Source organism: Cupressus sempervirens, chromosome 5 (genome assembly GCF_028749045.1).
Source record: "Cupressus sempervirens isolate cs-2001-9-10 chromosome 5, ASM2874904v1, whole genome shotgun sequence".
Taxonomy (NCBI): Eukaryota; Viridiplantae; Streptophyta; class Pinopsida; order Cupressales; family Cupressaceae; genus Cupressus; species Cupressus sempervirens.
In genome coordinates this window covers 298412126-298426385 of record NC_143122.1, presented here as the reverse complement: position 1 = coordinate 298426385, position 14260 = coordinate 298412126, and the positions used below count along the sequence as shown (strand labels likewise).

General features: G+C 34.7%; 1 protein-coding gene across 1 annotated transcript; it reads right to left on the bottom strand.

Annotated features, from left to right (window-relative positions):
* Window positions 1-2695: 2695 nt before the first annotated feature.
* Window positions 2696-13566, bottom strand: LOC149555756 (heparanase-like protein 3). The gene is made up of 9 exons (XM_089829902.1): window positions 12697-13566; window positions 6840-6876; window positions 6294-6477; window positions 6046-6194; window positions 5651-5884; window positions 5375-5564; window positions 4081-4206; window positions 3811-3910; window positions 2696-3267 (listed from the first exon to the last, which is right to left on the bottom strand). The coding sequence occupies exons 1-9, from the start codon at window positions 12928-12930 to the stop codon at window positions 2896-2898; spliced, it is 1626 nt and encodes a 541-aa protein (XP_089686028.1). The 5' UTR covers window positions 12931-13566; the 3' UTR covers window positions 2696-2895.
* Window positions 13567-14260: the final 694 nt, after the last annotated feature.

Genomic DNA, 14260 nt, shown 5'->3' with positions numbered 1-14260 from the left:
GTGGGTGTGGTTTACTGAACAGTTAGCTCAATATGCTTAATGGTAACCTCTAAGGTGCAATCTAATAGCGTTTACCAAGGTTGGTTTGAAAATTATTGTGTATGATGTAGTTGAAAATTATTTAAAATCCTCTTGCTTTGCATAAGCACGCAAACATCTGTGATCATAACTTTTGTTAATTCGTGTATCTTATTTCTTCAGTATTTTTTAATCAAAGAATTTACATGTGACAACGGTTTTTGCTTTATCTATGCAGTTTAGCGTTTCGAGCTGATATTGATATGGTAACTGGAAATTTTCTCCCCTTTCTGCAATAACTTTCTCAAGACCTTCATTGAACACTTTCCGGTGCACAAACAAAATAAGTTATGCAGGAGAAGCTAAAGGCAGGAAGAGGAATATGCACAAGATGAACAACGAAATGGAAACTGAAGTTGGTGCCAAAAGGATGGATGTTGATGTTGTAGATATATCAGATGAATGAATTGATTGTAGTGCTAGGAGTGGTGGCATACAAAATTTATCTGAGCAAATGGAAGACACTACAACAAGGATAGAGATGACAGATATAACAGAGGCCGGAGCAATTGAGGATGTGTTGTATGAAGCAGAGAATGCAAATGGCCATGAAATTGAGCAAGATGTACTGTAGTGAGAGGAGAATACCTTATACAGATCCTGACAATTGGGATCTGGCAGATATCCTTAAAGAAATAGAAAAGTGTGGCAAAAGCAAGGATATAGACATTGCAGAGCAAGTACAAGAACTAGGAAACAACATAGATGTGGCACCATTTGCAGAAGAAACAGATAGCAGTGAAGAGGAACAAGATTTATTCAACAAAATCGAAAGCAAATTGTCTGATGAAGAACTACGAACCTTATGCAGGGATGCTTCCAAAGCATTCTTTGGCGAGTGGGCACTGCTAAGCCACCAGCTGATTCATTCAACCATTTTATGAGCCATGGTTTACAAAAGGTAATTGATGATCTTGGTGTGTTTAATGTAGAAACAGATTACACAAAAAAGAGATCCTCATCAGACACATTACGCTATTGCGCATCTGTTAAAATTGGCAAGGCCGCTGTGGGAAGCCTTCCTACAGCACCAAAGAAGGAAAGAAGCTGGTACTGAAACCTGCTGAGGCTTGTCTATGCAACATGACATACTCATCTCCCATTTATACAGACATTACAACAAAGGTAAATAATTGCCATTGAATTTTTATGATGTTTGGAAAACCTTTAGTAGGCTTCTCAGAATTAGAATGTCTGATGGCACACATTTTTTTGTTGGTTTTATTAGAGATATTTTTTTATTAGTGAGTAGTCATGTCCCTCTATCTTTGAGTTGGGCAAAGAGGAGAGACAGACAGAGACATAGATGGTACACAATTTTAGGTGGGGGGTTTTATATGGTCTTGTTCTGGAGTGTGCATCTACATGCACATTTGGGTGAGTGCATGTACGGAGAGGGACAAAGTGCAGACCAAAAGAAGGGGGATATGGGTGAGAGAGGGGAAGACTTTACTAGTAGCCAGAAAAAACCTACTAGGCATTGAAATATCTCCAGATACAGGTTTCTAATTTTCTATTTCTTCTAGAAAAATGAGCTTTGCATTAAATAGAAATGCATTGCAACTCAAAAGAACATTTTTATGGTAGCACTAGCAGATAAAATGGCATCATCCTTTCTTCCAGCACAAGCCCAGGCTAAGAGCAGTATGGATGATGGGATTGGTATGAACAATCCTTGCACAGACTGTTCAGTAATATCTCAGCCTGAAACACACATTTTATTTGAGGCTTAGACGCCTTTACTTCCTGTTCATTAATGATATTCATTAAACAACCTAAGATTCCTCACACCGCATGAGAAGTCAGTTTTGTTTTTTAATATTTATCCTTAATAGTCTAGCAAATCTAGTACTACTGATGGTTCCTATAAATCCATTTTCTCCTATGCTTTCTGCTATTTCCATGGTTGTCTTGGGCAACTTGAATGTTTTCTTTCCATCTTCTTACCCAAATCAATAACTTCTTTTTCCAAGTAAGTTTTTCTTCGTCATCTTCAGACTTCTCTTGTCTTGGTGCATAGAAGTGATGACTGACCTAATATTATTGGTTGTTTAGCTGATGAATTACTAATCTTTCCCACTCAACTGAAATATAACTGCTAGCAGCACAACTGGTGAGAATCACAAGTCCTTAAAGATAAATTTTTTAATCTCCCTATGTTTATAATTTATTATAAGTGTGTGTGTGTGTGTGTGTGTGTGTGTGTGTCTTATACGCAATTTTTGTAAATTTTGGTTTCTCATTTGTCTTTTCTAGTAACATAGTGGCTAAGTGATCTTCAAGTCTACTCTTGCCCATAATTGAAATACAGCAAAGACATACACAACTTTTATAAGCAATACAGTATTTAAATGCTAGTGCACTTAGCTGAATGTCAAATCCAATTCAGCTAATCTAAGTTCCAACATTTACTGCCTTTAGCGAAAGGCAGGGACTCCAGCTGCAAGGCAGCTCTTGTTATTATTAATATATTATTGCAATCCCAAATCATTCTTCTATACATCTTGTCAAAAAAAAAACAGTCATACTGCACATATGTGTGCTGACCTGCGACCATATTGTCTTTCATTATAAAGAGAGGGAGTCTCCTGGAATAAGCAGTAGTAAGTTTAAAAAATGAAAAGAAAACCACATTATCATTGGCAATAAAGAAACCGATCTCAACATTTAAGTCTTTCATCAAAATACAATATCTCACCTACATGCCAGCTTCTTTTCCATGACCTTTTATGGATAAGATGGCATACAATACTCAGATACTTATTGAAATAAAATTTCAAAACCATTGATTGGTAGCTAATAGTAATGAATCAATAGCTAGTGTTGATGATTCCAATCATTACCTCCCCCTCTATTACATGCAGGGGGTTGAACAAATGGAAGAGTCACAAATGCAATAGAGAGGGGGGCTACAGAGAGAGGTCTTCGAGCATTAGTTTCTACTGGTTTTAAAGAGGGTATATCTCCATCAGAAGTCAGTTTCAAAGCTTTTCCATTGAGAAGCATAGTCTGGCTGTGCAGATTATGATTTTTTGCTGTTAAGTGATACTCCATCCTCAATTTCCCGCCTTTCTTCTCCCTATCAATTTCTCCAATGAAATTCAAATCCATATTCTTGTTTTTCCCGGATAACCGCACAAAGATGCGAGTGGAGTTGCTGAGGTTGATAAAGAGCAAAGTGACTCCCCTCTGTGAAAATAACCACTACAGAAATTTAGACCAAATACTGGTTATCTTTTTGTTGAAAACATCATTACTAAACCCATAGCATACACTACAAGCAATGCAGAAAGAGTAAAAAATATTCCAATTTATTTATACAGAAGATTGAATGTAATGAAGTGCCCAACTAAACACTGAGTTCAATAATGTTAGCGACTATGGCCTTAAGCAAAAAAGAGCGAATGCCCAGGAAAGTGGGCAACTCTGCAAATCATCTATAATTTCATCTTGCATATGACTAATCAATTTATATTTGCAATAATTTATCATATTGACCTAGAAACATTGTGCACTAAAGATAGATAATAGGGAAAACAAACTAATTTTCAGAGAATGTGAATATCAATTTCTCATCAGGCATAGTTTCCTTTCTCCAAAGTGAAAACTAACAGCAAAGAGATAAAGGGCATGTTTTTATCACTGCCTATAACATGCAAAGCCTATAATCAAATGGATAAAGATAGCAGTTATGTTCATGTCCTTTTAAAATTAAAATTTTAAATTACTTACAGATTTCTTTGTACAATGTGCATAAGCGCGGAGATATTGTGATCCCTTGGAACTTATTGAAAGAACACGTCTTCCCATTAATTTGTGCCAAAGAAGTGCACTGAAACAAAAGTTAACAAAATGTCAGGAATATGTTCAATTCTACCAATTCAGCAGCACAATCAGTTTTATCTATCAGCATAGTCAAGGATTCAAATTCTACTTTCTCTAATTCATCGACTAAGCAAAATATAACAAACTAAAAGGAACAATATGTCTTTAGAGCAGTACCTGTAATAATCAGGATTTGGCACAAAATTTTTAGTGTTTAAAAGGCCATAGTTACCCCCAATCAAACTTTGCCTGCAGTATGACTTGGTATTGTATTTGGATGCCATTCCTAGCTGATCTAAATACCTGTCCAAGATGTTATAGAGGTTTCCTGAATATGTAGAAATTGATGCTTATAATACCATTATGTTAGACTAAAAAAGGACAAGAAAGTAAAGGATGCCACGACAAGAATATCACCGTAAGATGACAGAGACAACATTAGTAATGCATTAACAAAGGCATCTCAACCATTTGGAATGAACTTTCAAGCAATAAGGTGAACTAATTTAATCCTGAGATGTTTACTATTTATGATACTGTTCAATGAAGAAATGCTCTTTCCTCGCTGAATATTATAGCTATTCAATGATATATACCTTTTCCTGACAGAATGTGTACAGCAATTATTGAGTATACTATTTACCAGGGTCCGAAATTCAACCAGGAGACCCCATCACAATTCACAACACATAAGCTAATAGTTATTAGCAACAACTAAAATGCAAAAGACTTCTGTATAATATAGAAATTTAGCACCAGATTTCCACAAAAGGAAAATCAAAATAATGTATTAACAAAAAGTCAGCAGTGAGGATGCTGCCAGAAGGAGATCAACTATGGGTACAGGAAAGAGCAGTAAAGGAAAAGAAAAACAAACTGGGAATAACTAAGTCAGTAAATCTTATTTCCAATTTGGCAAAAGTCTAAACAGATGAAAAACTAGCATACTTACAAACAAAGACTCTTTAAAAAGTCTAATATAGAAATGACAAAATACTAGTTAAAACTGGGAATAACTAAGTCAGCAAATCTTATTTCCAATCTGGCAAAAGTCTAAACAAAGGAAAAACTAGCATACTTACTACAGAGACTCTTAAAAAAGTCCAATATAGAAATGACAAAATACTAGTTAATAGTGAGTACATCTTTACAATCCATGAGAAATCATTTGAATGCTGCTTCCAGATTCGGTTATGTGAGTATTTTTTTGTCAACATTTCAGATCACACTTCATGTTCCATCGTCAGGATGAAGAGAGAAAGCATTACGAGAGGTAAAAAGTTATGTTCAAATATCTCATGAGAAATATTAGTTTTCACTGGTTTCTTGAAATATATATTATGTATATACTTCACTCGAGTTTCTCATTTTCAATTCGTATCTGAAAAGATAAATATAAATTTTAATATCCTGAAAGTGTCTGAATTCCTAAAGAAAATGAAGACTCGAGATCAATAAGAGATGACCTTACCAAAAACTATATACAAAAGCATTGCTGACAAGATTGTGTCCGCTGTTATAAGCTCCACCAGATTCACCAACCCAAGCCCTTGACCAAGGCCCATAAGTTTCCACAATGTTTTTGACACTTTTAAAGGTAGATTCTATTCTACTTAGAAAAGATGGATCAAGAATCTTCTCCACAAGAGTGGGATCCACGCCTGATAAGATAAAGGGAAGTTAATATCATCTAAAACCTCAGCATGAAAAATGAACATGTACAAAGCATGTAAACAATCTTGTATACCTGCACCAAGATTGTAGATGTGGTGTGTAACAACATTCACAATATTAGGTCCAGATTCTTGCAGAAATTCCTTAAACCAGTCAGCATCATAATAACCACCAGGTGCAAGAAGGAGGGGTTTCTCTTTATCAACCTTGTAAATCTTTTTCAGAATCTTTTTTAGCACGATTACATCAGAAGCATATTGCGTTGCATTGACACTTGTCCCAACACCACTTCCACAAAGCTCGTTTCCTATTACCAAAACATTACATTTCTTTTTAAATTCTTGACAAAATGTTGGTCGTTTTTCATCAATCACTCACAACAACATAGAGATAAAGGCTAATGGCACCTCCCAAAATTTTCTTGCTAAGCATAGGAATACATAAAATGTGAATTTTACAATAGCTCACCTAACTCCCATGCACTTATCTTGTAGCCATGATCAACTGTATACTGAATAAAATCATGAGCATTCCTTGGATCCCATGGTCCTCCCATAACACCTTCTGATATGTTGTGTCTTCCAATTAGGGCATTCAATCCAAATGCTACTACAGCCCTATAGTCGCCATTCATATCACATGACATCTAACATGGTAAGTAAAAAGAGGGCTAAGCTTGCATGTACAAATGATTTGGAAACCATTTAAGAACTTGCCTTGTTTTCTTGAAAAATGAATTCAAAGCATCCCATCTTGACATGGGCAGGCATCCACCCGTGAATCCAAACAAAGAAGCATTATTCTTCACAAAAGGTTGGCAACGTTGTTTCAGGTCTCCAACATGATATATGACTTGGTCTTGCAATGATCCACCCAATCTTAATTTCAAAGGATCAAAAGCTGTACGTTGATATGTGAAACAATATTAGATTCATTAGTAACTAACAAAAACTCGCATATATTTCAATATGTGAAACAATATTAGATTCATTAGTAACTAACAAATACTCGCATATATTTCAATTCAAACACCATGACCTGCAATATTTTAAAAAGATTGCGAAATAGCTGTACTGTTTTTCATTCACTGACACTGAACAGAGTACCACATGCTCGCTCTCCCCATGCTTAAAAAGCCCATTTTCCTCAATGATGGGTCCATGCATGGTGCAACAATAGTTTGGGGGTGTATCAAAGGTGCAAGAAATATTACAAAAAACTCGCAAATACTACATTAAATTTGAAAATGCAAACATATATACCTTTAATAGCATTTGCCAGCAGCGGGTTTTCAAGATCCTGGCAAAAGACAGGAATCAAGTTAATACAAAGTCCATAATAGATACATTTATATTTCCACTGTCTGTTGAAATATTGCCTTTTGCAAGAGATTGTAACTAACAGCTCCCTCACTCTTTATTGGTTGCAAAGCACAATCCTACTTATGGCTGCACACAAACATATATATACACATACAATGTACACATACATATAAATGCACGCAAGAGTTCCAGCATATAATTTAGGATCTATCATCTTTTGCCTCTGCAATATTTCTATATATTTCCTTATAGCATGGTTGAATGGTACAAAGTTCCTGAAATTCTTCTTAGATTATTGAGATGAAAGAATCAACTTTCCCTCTGATTTTGTGGCCATACTAGATAATATTGGCTTTTGCAGATAAAGTTGATTTTCTCCAGATGATCAACATTCATTACTTATACATTTATAATTAAATTGAAGACCACCCATGCCAGTTCAGCCAAGAAATTGAGCAATTTATTTAATTTTTGTATTTCAGAGAGCTTCAATAATTCCCTATCTGCTCATTAAACATAATAGAATAGTAAATCGATGTATCAAGAATCCATAAGAACTTCCATGCATTACAGTCCAATATCCTCACAACTTGAAGCTATTTCACTGTTACAGTCTAAAATTATGCATAACAAGAAATATTGAAAGCAGAATTCTATTTATGGACCAAGAATGATTTTTCAAACCTTGCTAGATAAACCTTTTGGCATATATTTCAGCAATATAAGGAAGCAAGTACAGAAATGAGTTCAAACATCTCAATTCTTTGCTCACTTATTTTGCCTTTCTACCATTCCTTTTCCTGAGACTTTTGTTACTTTCTATCATTTCTTCTAAAATCCATTAAAGTTGTGTCTCTCAGCTTGGGGTCTTGCCAAACAAATGTAGACTATCAATAAAAACACAACGATTCCACTCTTCTCAGTTCCTCAGAGCAACCAAAAAAGTCCCTCAGATAAGGAGTTAGTGCTGCTGAAGATACTTATCATCTCTTACAATGTTTTTCTTGGCAAGATTATCACAACCACCTAGGTCCCACTTGAAACCTTGTTGTATTCAGGTTTTTACCAAACCCTTGAAGAAATCTATTTGATTTATATTAGTTTATCCAGCTGATCATAAAAGTACATATCTTTTATGGATATTTGCTTTGGAGCTATGGCTAAAATAACAAGGCCAAAGAAAGAAATGGAAAGACACCTATGAAAGTTGAAAGTATTCCAAGCAAAGAAAGTATGTAAAGAAAAGCTAATCTAGGTAGCAAAAGAATTAAAATTAAATAAATGGCTAACCACAAGTTCTTTCAACAATCTTTATGAGGCTCAAGAGGGGCAAAACTGACACCACACTTAACTTCAGTCTCACATCACAGCAACAAAATGAACAACAAACGAAGTTTAACAAACTTATGAGCATAAGTAGGATCCAATAAGCAATAACCAAAGAAAACAATGCCTCATCCTTTTAGGAATCCAATGGGAGTTGTTTAGTGCAAGAAAGTCAACACCCAAATGTTCAAAAATAAGAAACACAAATCTTAACTCCAGAAAAAGTGTGTGAGTGATAAGTTAGAGAATTTGGTAGGTTGTGGAGGAAGCATTATGGTGTTGGGGGTAGATTGTGTGACAATACTACTAGAACATACTCTATGTGAGCTCTTTTGTAACTGTTTTCGCTAAGTTTACATTTCCGTGTAAAAATTCTTGATACGAAGTCCCCCAGAATTGCTGACAACTAATACAAGGTTAAGCAGAACTTCTTTTACAATGGACTAAAAGGACATATCAAGAAGTTTGTGTCTATATGTTAAGGGAGAGACAATCAAATACCACCATGCCTGATGCAAATATTGAGTATTACAAGCTATTGTTAGAACAAAGTATCCATGGACTTCCTCACAGGCATTCCTAAATCACAAGGGTAGGGTGTTAATTGAGGAATGTATGGTGGTAGACAGACTCACCACATACAACTGTTTTGACATATAACTCACATTGGAGCCAGTTCTATGGATCGTGTTCAAAAGATTTGTTAGAGTCATGTAAGATAGGCGATTGAAATTCAATGCTAATCAGTATTTTTAGATAAAGTTATTCATAAGTTTTATAACTACTTCAGTTAAAAATTCTTTATAAAATTGTCGACCAGATCAAAGGCTGCTACCTCCATCACTTTTCTTTTGCAAACAAAACCGATGGATCAAGTGAGTTCCCTTGGATGAGATTACAAATAACACTTCTTTGACATCAACTAAATGGTTTGTAAAAAAAATCTCTGACTATATTATTAACACTTCTTCACTGTTGCAGTTTCCCGTATTAGGGGATTCTTAAGATTTGAATATCAATTACATAGTTATTGATACCTTCAAAGATATCCATTGGCAATTGAAAAAGGTTATTGAGCCTGTTTCTGAAGTGAGAAGATTTTCTAGATGAAATCACAGTTTGTTGTGACTTGTTGCTACCTTTAGAGCAATTTTGTACAATTATAAAGGCAATTATATTCCTCCTACCTGGGAGACAATAATTTCATGTGTTTGCATTTTGTGCCATTTTATGGCATCTTATCAAGAAATGTATCAATATGTATACTTTCCAGATGCCTGGTTTTGTTAAGAATCTAAGGCTGTGCTTTAATGAATTCAACTTTCCTTTTCGATGAAACGTTTATACCAGTACGACTTACAGAAAGAAGTTTACCCAAAAAAGACTATTGCATAAGGGAAATGAAATTTGGATGTTCAAAAAGGGCACTTCAATCACCCTATTGATCATCTTTTGTTTGTTTCCTTTCTGCTATTTATTGCTCTGAGTCCATTATCTGCTGGCCAGTATGTTGATGCTTGTTCTCTTCTTTACTACATTTAGTATTGTGTAGTTGATATTAAGTTAGTGTTTTATATCAATTCAACAGCTTAGAGCTGGAATTGACCAGCTCAATTAGGTGGGTTAGTAGGGTAGCAAAACACTAAGAAAAAGAAGAATCAAAAATATAAAATAAAGTAATGCTATCTGATCCAGGAAACCACTTTTTACCAATAAGAAACATTTCCAGTGAATCTAAAAGCATATAGATTCTGTCCATGAGAAAGAAAATCCTAGAGAAGTTCTAGTGCCAAGGATCTAGAAATGCTCTAAAACAACAAATTCATCTCACTTAAATGCATGCTACCACATAAATATGCTGCCATTCAATTGATTGTCAAGCATAGGTCTTTGGACGCTCCCTTAAAATAAACAAAACCACTTCATTGGCTCTAGGTTGTTGGCATCCTGCCTATCAATGTGAACCCTAGAGTTTTTAATGTTACTTCTCAACATCACCTTTTCTATTTAAACGTGCCTAAAAATGGCAAATTGTTCCAACTGTCAATCCATATTGCTGCTAGGAGTGTTGAATCAAAATAGAATCAGTTACTATATAATTCTGGTTTGTAAATTTTGGTCAATCTCTACAAGAAACATAGCTACCTGCACTATGTGGTTACAAATTTCAAAGTATTCAACAAATATCAAGTTCAAATTTTCAGAGCAAAAAACAGTGTGAAGCTGACCAATATAATTACTAACTTTTATTATTTAATTCCTCCATGTAAATCATGATATCTTCAGTGGAGATTTCTATTAGAGATCAAAGTGCCACTGTAAACTTTGTAAGCATCGGACTAACTGTCTGCTAAGACAAGGACACAAATTCAGAATGCAAGGAACCTGAGGGCTGTCATGGAGAAACAAAATGACCTTGCCAATATGAGAATGCAAGCCCAATGAATAGTACTTGGCAAAAACTCAGCAACCCAAAAGTTTACTTATATTTCAATATACTCTTTTTTTTTTTTTTTGCAAACTTCAATAACAAGATGTATCCAAACAGTCCATAAATTAGACGAATCATGTTTTTCAATCAAATTTGATTGATTGAATGTAAATTGAGTACAAATCGCATCCTCATGTGGAATCCTAATACAATATAGTAAGCTGAAAACTGTAATGACTATATGATCATTGTCTTTAAACATCATCATGATTCAGCATAATTCATAAATGGCATACTACAACATTTTACATCTTCATCATCCTATTGTAGTTAAAACTTTGGGAGAGGTTAACCTTCAACAACAGTTCTCTACAGCATTTTTGATAGAATTATCTATCCTATAGCTTACGAACTCGGAAGAACTCTCAATACCAGATATGCAATTTGTCAGGGACACCCAGAACGAGTCAGTGCAGGAAGCTCAGAAGTTTCTCGGTGAGACTCACTAAGTTGACAGCACAGACTTGGCAAGTTTTACAGAGACTTGTTTAATGACAGAAATGTGCCCAACTTTTCATTTTATTTGATTTTCCTTCAGCGTTTAGTCCAGGGTTGCATGGGGACGGGGGTACTTGGGTACTTAGGGTACTGGTACGGGTACGCAAACAACTATTTTTCAAAATAAGGGACAGAGGTACTTGGGTATGTCAAACTTATTTTTAATTATTATTTAATATTTATAGAAAATCTGAAATTATAAGTCATGAATATTGTTTTTTTTAAATAAGAACAGCGATAAGGTTTGCAAATGTAATAAAGTCTGCAAATGCTATGTATTGTTTTGAGCTTCAGATTTGCTATATGTTTGTATTAATAATATATGGTAAATGTTTGATGCATAATAGAGAAGGTGGACTTTAAACATGAACAAGAAGATCATAAATCATATAACAATGACTTATTGCAAATGATAAAATTCTGATTTGAACAGTGATAAATTTTACTGTTAATCAGTACTGTATTAAAGCTTCAAATTGATTACATATTGAATTAAGCTTGATAAGCAACAAGCTGATGCACAAACAAAAACCCAAAAAGAATTCACCCATCTTAATCAAAGTCGTTAGCTATGTTATCAAGGTCATGAAAAAATTTACTATTAGCATAGTGATGTATGGACTTATGTTAATCCTCATATACAAATCCAAAACCTGAGAATGGAAAAAATTGGGCAAATTCTGATAAGAAATAAGACTCAAAGTAAAACAAAAACCCTGATTTTCCATATCTTTCAACAGTTTCATTTCTTCGAGGCATTCTAATCTTCCAATAAATAGTTTTGATCTCGTGCACATGTCTAAAATCTCTATCTTCCATGACAAGGGCTATGAAGCTCATGTAGTAAATGCATCCATATCCGCAAACCTCAGAAAAGATCAAAGCGTTGAAATTGACTAGACTGACCAAATTGAAGTCTCTCAGTTGCAGCATCTAAGCTGAATTTACGCCATGGGAAGAAGTTAACACACAATAAGACGTACAATCGTAAATTTCTCTACAGAAAATAGCAAAAAGGGCCTGAGTCGAAGTCCCGAAGCATCTCTTGACTCGAAATTTGGGAGACATACTAGAGTATTGATATTGGATGAGCTGATCGAAAGTCATATATCTCACAGTCATAGCATCTAAGCTAAAAAGTTAGCCCATGAACAAATAAAATGTAGCCTTTCACTAAAGATTCCACACGAAGATAAAAGGATCATTTTTATTTACACGAATCATAAATGGGGATAACAAGCAAGCAGGGGTAATGCAAAACATCACCAAGTTGATCAAAACACTTCTAAACTAAAATACAACCAACAAATCAAGATTTTCCAATGAAGATCAAGACATAAAAGATGAGACAGAGTAGCATAAAACTGGAAGTTGCAAACGAGGAGCTTCTATTCACACTAATACCCAAACGGGGGCATGCCAAATTCAAATATTTGTAGAAAAAAAACATAACACATATATAAAATGGGTCACGATTCATACCAAATTAAGCAAAGACGCCTCACCCCAGCTGCAAGTCCCATAGTCACATTTGTTCAGAGGCCACCAATCGAGTGTGGCGCATATGAAATCCTTGTCTGTCTCGGCTATAGCAGAGTCGCCATTGATTGCAACTTTAACAACAACGCTCTTGTCAAATGAGCTCCGGCATTCAACTCTGATGTTGCAGAAGGCAATCAATATGAACACACATCTCCACATGCAATTGGAAGCCATTGATACGGAGTAATGAGGGAAAAGGTGATGTTCATATTTGTAGCAATCCCATTAAATAGAGGTGAAAAGATTGGGGTTGGCATCTTAGGATAAGATTTAATTAGGGAGTTCACTCGCTGTCAGGAATTTTAGTAAAACAGTTGGTATTTAATAAGGAACTCCATGTAGAGATGAGGCCAGTCGAGTGGGAGTCAGTGATTCTTGATTAGGTCGAGGGGCCATTATTATTAGCTCAAGAAAATCCGGGATGTTACAGCACTGCTACTTAAATTTGATCGAACATAATCTCCTGGTCAAAGGCATTTTTCTCTTTCCATTTTCTAAAGAGCCGGTCACCAGATCTAACCATTATTATTCCTTTCCTATGCAAATAATTTGACCCTACTTCAAAATAGATGCACTGGAATTTCAACGTAAGTTAAGCATGACAAAAACCCATATCATGACAAGCACAATTGTAGGATTTGAAGGCCCGTTACGACTACTAGTCGATCATAAGCTGTGACCGTTATAGAGTATTTTTTGGCTATTTATGATTTTGATATGAAAGCTCCACGGATACACTCCTTCAAATATGTGGCAGCAGTAAAATAGGCTCATTGCACTCTCTACTTGGAAATCTAGAATCTTAGGTATAAAATTTTGTTGTTATCCCTATTGTTTTGTCTCCCTCCTTTATCATTCTTTGTATTATATCTATTCTTTTGGCTACCCTTTTGGCATTAAATAGTTGTCTTGATTTGGTGCGGTCCCTTTGGCCTAGCGGCTCCCGTCATTTGCATTAGGATTATATGTCCCTTGCTTGCTTTTAATGCTCATTTTGGTCAACTACTCTTATCCAATCACCCCACCATTCCTTATCACATGTTTTTCTTTCTTAGTACGCATATAAATCTTTTATTTCTATGAACCCTTTCTTTCAAATCTATTGTTATCCACTTGCTTAGTGGTTATTATCATATTTTACATACTTTTGTGTTTTTATCTTTATTTTTGGTTCCGAGGAAACTAATGGAATCATGAGGTTCCATATTAGTTTCATTAATCTAAAAATTTGAAAATATACTAATGTTTGCAAAAGCTATATTAATTTGTATATTTTCTGAAATTAAAAAATGTAATTTTTTGAAAATTGTATTGGCCCATGATAAAAAAAAGCAATGAAAATTTTCAATTTTATCTAACAAAAATACAAATATTTTCTAACAACTCTATTAATGAATGCATTAATTACAACTTTATCTTTTCCACATTTGTGACAAGTGGATTAACTTTTTAAAAAACAATCATTTTTATCATCCACTTAACAAATGAATGTCTAATCAATATT

Bases quoted from the DNA above. Each gene is read 5' to 3' on its own strand.
- LOC149555756 (XM_089829902.1), bottom strand. From the start codon at position 12,930: ATGGCTTCCAATTGCATGTGGAGATGTGTGTTCATATTGATTGCCTTC. The intron at 6,195-6,293 runs GCAAGTTCTTAA...TGGCGACTATAG, and splicing joins TCATTTTTCAAGAAAACAAG to GGCTGTAGTAGCATTTGGAT. The intron at 3,911-4,080 runs GTACTGCTCTAA...CTTTTGTTTCAG, and splicing joins CCAAATCCTGATTATTACAG to TGCACTTCTTTGGCACAAAT.